Below are 8,495 nucleotides of genomic sequence, written 5' to 3' on the forward strand. Positions count from 1 at the left end.
TGATGCTCATTAAAATTGTATAGAGGCTTCAACTCTGCTTCATACAGGCTTATAACCTTGAACAAATTATTTAACCTGCATAACCTCAGTTTCCCAATCTATAAAATGGAATAAAAGTAGAATTGTATTCAGTGAAATGGGGTAAGTAAAGCCCCAAGAGTAGAGCCAGGCACAAGGGTTGTAAATATGTTACCTATTTTTATTATTGGGCAAAAACTGAATACATCAGACAAGAATAGACCAAGGCTAGAATATATAAATTTTTTGGTTCCATATCCTCTCACCCAACTCAGGCTACACCTCCACAGAAATGACAAGTACTCAACACACCAGCCTTCTGGCCACAGAAGCATCCTAGTTACCTCAGCATCCTAATGACCATATGTTCTGTGCATCATTCCACATTTCACCAATGCTAAGACAAGGCCCATACATAGCTTTTACTTTTTTAACCAACCTGAACTCAGAACGGCATCTTACATTTATAATCGGGAGCACTTTTATTTTTGAGTCCTATAAATAATGGCAAATAATTGATGGCATCTTAGATTCAATGAACAAGTTACACAGAAATGACTTCTTTACCTGCCTACCTTCATGAGGTATTAAGTATCTAGACAATAAGCACCACTATTCATTTTACGTCTCTAGCATGGTCTCTTGAATGTCACCAACAAATACCAACTGAACTGAATTTAGGCATTATTCAAATAGGAATGATCTGCCTGCCAAGCCTGTTTAGAACCATGACTATAAAAGATTCTGTTGAATCTCCCTCTACATCCTCTCAGCCCACCTGCATCTGGGTTTCTGTGCACATCAAGACCCTTCAACTTCACGTACTGGCTTCTTTCTGTCTCTGCCTCAGTGCAGAATCCAAGCAGGAGAAACCACAGAAAATGATTTCGTGGGGCTAGAAGGCCCCCCCAGAGGTGACCCTCAACCAATGAAAGACAAGAATCAGTAGATAAGTACCCCAACTTCCCCCCATCCCTTGGAGAAACAGTTCTACAACTCATTCTACATGACTCCTCAGGGGGCCCCCACCAAGCCTGAGCCCCAGAAGCCCTTCCTTAACATACTCTATAAGATTCACTCCCCTCCTGATCTCACTTTTCTCTCTTCCCCCCTTGTGCACTTCCCCCATATAAATTGGCTGCACCTAAGTCTGTCTCAGCACCTGCTTTCAGGAGACAAATTTTGAAATGTAACACAAATGCAAAAGAATTCCAGGCAGCGGGTGCATACATTCACATAACCAATAAAAGATGACAGCCAATTCTTCCTCCTTGCTGATAATATCTCCACAGGATGGTGAGAAGCACAGAGAAACCGTCTTTAGATGAGAAATCACTGTGGCACACAAATACACCACTGACAGGAGTCCGTGTCTCCCCTTTCCTGGCTCATTGTTCATCTCATTGCCAACATATTTCTGAATCCTTACTTGCATAGATAATCTACCCATCAATGCTCCATATTCCTAGAGCATCAGCTGTGAGTCAGTGGACAAGAAATGCCTTACGACAGATGAAATTTCAATCCTAAACAGTGCAACACGTGATTATGACCTCACTGTCCTTCTTTTTCAGCGTTTCTTCTTCTTCTTTTTTTTTAATGGGTTACTTCTTTTTTTTTTAAGATTTTTATTTATTTATTGAGAGAGAGAATGATAGAGAAACAGCATGAGAGGGGGGAGAGTCAGAGGGAGAAGCAGACTCCCCACTAAGCAGGGAGCCCGATGCGGGACTCGATACTGGGACTCCAGGATCATGACCTAAGCCGAAGGCAGTCGCTTAAACAACTGAGCCACCCAGGTGCCCTCAGCGTTTCTTCTTTTAAAACCTGTTCAGATGTTACATAATGTTGATGCATGTTCTCTCGCTGCAGGACATAGAAAAGCGGGTATAGATGGCTGCTCTTCATTCTCTCTAAAAGCGAAGTCAGGACAAGGTAAGTGTGTTCCTCACTTACTAACCAAAGGTAACTCCTTTGGGGTAAATTAGACACACTCTAGAAATATCTAAATGGACAACAGTGTAACCCCATCCAGAGGTCACTTTATGTGACAACTTTGGGGTGTATTTCACAGATTTTTGACACTGGTGGGTTCATCAAAATGCAGTTTTTTCAAAATTGGATTTTCTAATGAATCATGCTGATGTCTTTTTGTGGTTAACATGGTCAACTGACAAACATAGTTAAATTTCTCAGAGAAAAGCCATTTTAACCACTTCACATGATACATAAGTACTTAAGTACACAAAACACTCTTTTTAAGAAAAAAAAAAGTGTTTCCATTCCAATCTTTTGTCCGTTTAAGTACCAAAAAAAAAAGTTTTCTATTTTGAATAAGAATAAATTAGTTCTGTCCTCTAAATTGTCAAATCCATCTTCAGTTCTCTTTAACACCATAAAAATATAAAAATTCAGGCATTTACCAGAAAATACTAGCAGAATTGATTGCAATTCAGAATTTGACAAAGGCCTCCTTGAATACATAAGCCGTTTGCTATATAAATACCCAAATCACATTACTTTCCCATACATGCCTTTAAGTTAGGATGCTCTATTTTCCCAACTATCTTTTACAGAGAAATACTTTTTTTAACCCACCTCTTTGGACATTCCAATCAGAGTTTAAAAAATATTGCAATTATGTTATCCAACATCCCTTATATAAAGGGGACCTGGGCAAAAGGGCCTTCTCAGATTCAGTGCTACACGTCTTTCCAAAAATAAAGGTTACCTCTCCAGAAGTGTCTGTCATTGCGATTTGTCAGACACTATGAAGCTGTCTGTCAGGACACCAGGTCACCTCTGATGCCCTTTTGCAACATGTATACCTTTCTCTGCCCCTGCTTACTTGTGTTTGTTCGACTGTCATTGCTCTGATCGCACGCTTCATTTTTAAACCAATTAAAAATTTCTGGCAAGTAGATGAGATTGTATCTCCCACACATGCTGTGAGCCTATCGGTAGGTAACTGAGGTGAACAGCAAAAAAACACTTGAGCGAACAAGTCAATGTGAACTAAGCATGAATTTGAGGGTTGCAGAAAAGCAGTAGAGAAGTTACTCTGCCTCTTCTCTGTCCTGTCTTGTTTTTAGCATTTTATTCCCCTTCACAAAGGTCTCATTGTTGAAGTGACAGCAGAGTCCCAAAGCAGAGTGGATTATTTCTCTGCCCCTCTCCATCGGATGCATAACCTACCTGTGCTGCTAAAAGAGCTCTTTTCTGTCGATTTTCATTAAACCCGTTTCTGGAAGAAAACAAAAAGAACTTGTATAGTCAAAGGCCCCTAGGCAACCTGAACAAGCCTTTCCCAGGAGAGAGCTGATGTTTTCCTCCTGATTTCCATCCCTTTATCAAAGAGGTCTTTCTTGGTTTAACATTTAAAAGGTCCCCCTCCCCTCTTGGTGGTGGTGCTGTCTCATTTTACAAAATTCAAGAGTGTCCCCGGATCTCTCCAATGTCTGATGTGAACTGAATTTTAGGAAGGAATTTCAAGATCGAGAAATAAACAAAATCATGTAATATTGTGGCAGCGACACACACGATATTTTCTCCACATGACTTCATAAAACTGGTGAGGTAAGTATTCGCCAAGAGCACATTCACTTTTTCCAAACATAATACTTCTCTCCCTTTCTGTGTCATAAAGCACAGATTAATGTTAATGTGAATAAGCACATCAAATTGTGACCTATCAAAATCAAATGATGAATAGAATTCTGCTTTTCATTAAGCAGATCGGTTTAGTCCGAAAATGATTTTCATTAATTAGTGCTAGAACAATTTTATTGTTTTTATCATTAAATATTGCTTTATTCTATGTTAAGATATAGCACATTTAAAATCAACAATGTATGTTAATAATAACAGCATAAAAGGGGAAATTACCCAACATAACCTCTTTATAAATCACTGAAGTGAAAGTAATATTTCCTTAGTATCTATAGTCATTGGACACCTCTAAGAACTCATCTTATAATTAAAATGAAAAGAAAGAATTTTCTTCATAAATAGGGAAATGAACGGCTGATAATTTTTAATTTGTGGAACTGTTTTTAAAGAACACATCTCATGCCCTTACTTTGTAAAATATCTAATTAATTTTTTTCAAAAGCAGATACATTTATCTGCTGAGCTATGCTCGTTCCCATTAACCTTATGTTTTAGAGGACAGAAAGAACAAGAAATACTCACTTTGATACTTTCGTCAAGATGGATGATGCACAAATATATCCTGCCAGAGATAAATATACACAGATAAGAATGGGAAAAAAATTTTCCAAATATCTTGGTCCCATGTTCTGGTTATTAAACAGATCATTTTAACCTAAATTCTAAAACTTAGACTGAGTTTTGCTGTGAGTTAGTTTGCATTTTCTAGTGGATTTTGAGCTGCCAATTCCCTGTGAGACATTAGTGGGACTGTTAATCTGGATAGAAGGAACAGCATACGTAGATTCACAGAGACATAATACAGTGGAAGGATTAGAGTCAGAGATCCAAGTTTTAGTCTTGGTCCTACCACTTAGTAAATGCCAAGCTTAAGCAAGCTAGCAAACACATCAAAAAAAATGATGGTATTGGACAAGTGCATCTTGAAAGTCCCCTCCATCATTGAGAGCATTTTCTCCTTGGAATTTCAATCACTACAAGGATTGGAAGATAGGGTCCATGACCTCGCTAGTCTTACATTTCAGTAATTTCTCCCACTTCCCCTACAAGCTCCAAAATATACAGCTCTTTTCAGGGATTAAAATCTACCAAGTAAATGTAAGTAAATGCTTTCCTCATGAGAATATTTTATAAACTAACTTAGAAATAGAATTGCCATAAAAATAACTGAAAATAATTCGTGGCCCTAAATGATAAAGTCCTTCTTACAAACAACTTTTTACCATTCTTTGGGTTGATGACATGAAGAAAGTTTAAGTACTCAATTTCTCTTAATTTATTATAAAATTCAAATGTTTAAGTTATACAGAAAACTATTTTAAATCATCTTTTAGAAAAGAAAAAATTAGAATCAGAATTTCCTCCAGTATAGTTGCCTATCATGATAAAAGCCTAATTTTAATATTTGAAGAAAAGACTCAAAAAATTAAAACCAAAGTCCCAAATTATCTACATTACTAAGAATTTTCAAAAAGGTGGTCTGGGTGTCATTTGGTATATATCCATTCTAATGACTCCAAAGTGCTGTTCCTATCAGTTGCAGGAGAGACTAAAGCACAATAAAATAAGGTAAAAATTTCATATAAGTTCTTACCTTGTAATGAAAACAGTATATGAAGCAAGAATAGACTCCAAGGTTTCATTAAATTGAATTTCCTCACAATGTTCATTTCAGTGGAGCCTTTCTCCTGAAATGCAACCAAATTGTTGGTCTTTACTATGATGGCATCTTAGAAGTATGCGTATGTGTAGAGTGCTCAAATTCTTATAAATATAACTTTGTAATAAAGTAATTCAAAAAGAAATTCCAGTCTTTCTAACTACATACAGCATCTGAAGCTTCAGAGCTTGCTGGCAAGCCTTTGGCTGAGTGTCTCATTAGTGATGCATGGCCGCTGCTTACCTAAGCCCGTATTAGTTACACCCTACCCCACTCCTGCACATCACACACCTTTTTAGGCTATATTAGCCCTTTACAACTTCTAGAGACAGCAGCACCAAAAATACAAAAAGCCTGTTGTTATCTCCTGATGTCTCAGAGGATAACCTTTATGCCTAATTGTTGGTCTATTATCTGTGTTTTATTTTAAAATAATTACCTGTCCTTTGAAAAAAAGGTGAAATAAAATCCTATCAATCATTTTTCGAACGTCTAGGTGTTCTCGTAACTTTTTCTTTAGAAATTAAAAGTAAACTAAAATTATGTGCATATATTTTCAACTCAAGTCCCATTACAATGTAGTTTAAGTTGACATATTCCTGTGCCCACACATCGTCCTGTTAAACATTCTGGCACACAAGTAGAAAATAACACAAGAAGACGATATTCTAATATCTGACTTTACAAAGAAATTAAAGTAACTCACACAGCCCTGAAGACCCTCCCTTCACACCCCATTTTTCCATCTACTATGATGGGTACCTAATGAGACAACAAAGGAAGACTTCTTATTCCAGCAGGAAGCATACTCTTCTCTGGAAGTGATGGACTGACTACCTAGATGGGAATCACAGAACAGCTCTAATATTTCATAATGAACCTTACAGAGATGATCTGAGCCCCATAAATGAGTGAAAGCCATGCTTATACAAGGGGAGCACATTCCCTATAGCGGATTCCATCCATTACCTGCACTATTATAACGCTCGTTTACCGGATGGGGACACAGTAGTAAAGAATGTCTAATACACGGGAAATACCTTTGAGACAGAAAAGCACAGCAGTTAGTTCTTAATATCTTATTGTACTCAGACACCTCTTCTGCAAAGAATTTTCATTCTCCTGTGAAGTAGCCTTGATATCCTATTATACAGCTTGCCTAATATCTATTACATAAACAGTTCCTTGCCTGTGTCCCAAATTCAATGATCTTTCACTCTTGTTCTAAATGATCTTAACTCATTTCCACTGCCTACACGATTGCTAATTTCATGAGCGAAAAGAAGATGTTTGCCTATAAGTTCATGTTTTTAGCATGAAAACACATTATAATTCATTAAAATTGTAAGTAGCTATGTATGCACCTATCTATACAGACACATACACACACTTGCACATCTCATTTTAAAATTTGATGGATAGGTTTAAATAATTGAAGTATAGTATATGTTTAATAAATATTTATTGGAAGTTTATTCATTACTCTTAAACTAATTAGACAGTGAATTAATATAATTCTAAACAGATAGGCTTAGTTATTTATGGTTACACCCTAAATATCGGTCCAAAAATATGTATCTACTCAACCACAATAAAAACTATAAAATATTCTAGATACATAAGATGTGAATACAGAATAAATTAAAGAGTTAAGCTTGAAATTTGTTTAGAGAACAATAATTTTCCTCCAAAGAAATTTTACTTTTTTCCTCCAAAGAAATTTCTAAATTAAGAGAGCAATTTTGCTTATGCAGAATGCTTATTGACTCTTTCTGGAAAGGGTAGAAATTGTCCATAACACATATACATTATTCAGTACCTTCTTCAATTTACAGTAGTTTTTCTCGGCTTCATTGTTTCCTGTATAAGTCATTCTAAAATATGAAGAATCTATAAATCATAAATTGTACTTTAGGATTTTTTCCCCAGTCTATTTAACTGTTTGACTTTTTTCTTTGAACTTAAAATTTTTCACAAGTGACACACATGTGGGAAAATCCCAAATGGAAACCAAAGTTAAATTTCATGATTCAAAAAAAAATAAACATTCCTATAATACTCATAGTTTTTTCTAAACATTACCAGAACTTGATGAGAAAAGGTTAGTAAACAGAAATATAAAGCCATGTAAAAAGTATTTATTTCTAATGTGAACTTTGATATTCTCTGTACTTAATTCAAATGTACTAACTCTGAGCTTCTCATCTCAAAATTCATATAGTATCTTTAAACTCTTGATTCAAAACATCACAGCTATTTTCGCTGGTTTAAGTTGGAAATTCCAGGGCTCTATTGTCTGGCATTTTTACTACTTTTTTTTTCTGTTTTGAACTATTTGCATTTAAAAACTATAAATTGTTTTTTCTGCTGAAGAAAATAATAGAAATTATAACAGAAATTTTCAGGGTGACCATTGTTCTATAGATAGAGGTTTAGTGCAGGCTTTTTTTCTCTTTCTCCTCCTTCCGGGCTTACAGTCGGTAGGAGATTAGTAAAGGACAGGGAACAGCAACAAAGAAAACAATGACAAATCCCAATGTCTTTTTCAACTAACTACATTATGAACTCATTACACTAAATGGTAGGTACCATGAAAATAGGCAAAATAGACTTCCGTGAATAGCTACAATAGAACCGAGAGTTTAGATAAAAGATTAGACCCAGAACCACAACAAAGGAATTTATGACTGTTGCTACACGTCGTTATTACTGTCAAAATTTAGTTGACAGCTTTTATATTTCATTCTACTGTGACAAAGGAACTTTGGCAAAAAGTGAGTCAGCTATCAGCTTGTGAAGAGATATTATGTTCTTAAGAAGTCTGAGGTGACTACCTAATGCATGGAATAAACAGTTCCCTTTCTGCTACACAATCACTGCAATTTCCCCACATGGAATATGATCTTTAGAAAGTTGACACCTGACAGCCTATTGGCCTCAACGTGCCACATTAAAAGCAACTGGCAAAAATGGGAAAACATTGGCCTTCTACATTAATTTAAAAAAATGGGGGTGTATTTTTAATGAAGTTCATTATCTTTGGTCAAAATGAATGTCTTTGGTGATTTATATAGCACTCATTTTTCGTTCATTGAGACCAAATCTAAAGGAGATAACATTCGATTCCTACCATATCACATTCTACTAG

At 35.9% G+C, this 8,495-nt stretch overlaps 1 protein-coding gene across 1 annotated transcript in view; it reads right to left on the bottom strand.

Annotated features, from left to right (window-relative positions):
• OTOGL (otogelin like) overlaps positions 1-5,357 on the bottom strand; it is a 138,516-nt gene extending 133,159 nt beyond the window's left edge. The window contains exons 1-3 of the mRNA XM_021678549.2: positions 5,282-5,357; positions 4,210-4,249; positions 3,214-3,262 (exon numbers count right to left, since the gene is read on the bottom strand). Coding sequence (XP_021534224.2) covers positions 3,214-3,262; positions 4,210-4,249; positions 5,282-5,357 — 165 coding nt within the window. The remainder of the gene's footprint in view (positions 1-3,213; positions 3,263-4,209; positions 4,250-5,281) is intronic.
• Positions 5,358-8,495: the final 3,138 nt, after the last annotated feature.

This window comes from Neomonachus schauinslandi, chromosome 5 (genome assembly GCF_002201575.2).
Source record: "Neomonachus schauinslandi chromosome 5, ASM220157v2, whole genome shotgun sequence".
Classification (NCBI taxonomy): Eukaryota; Metazoa; Chordata; class Mammalia; order Carnivora; family Phocidae; genus Neomonachus; species Neomonachus schauinslandi.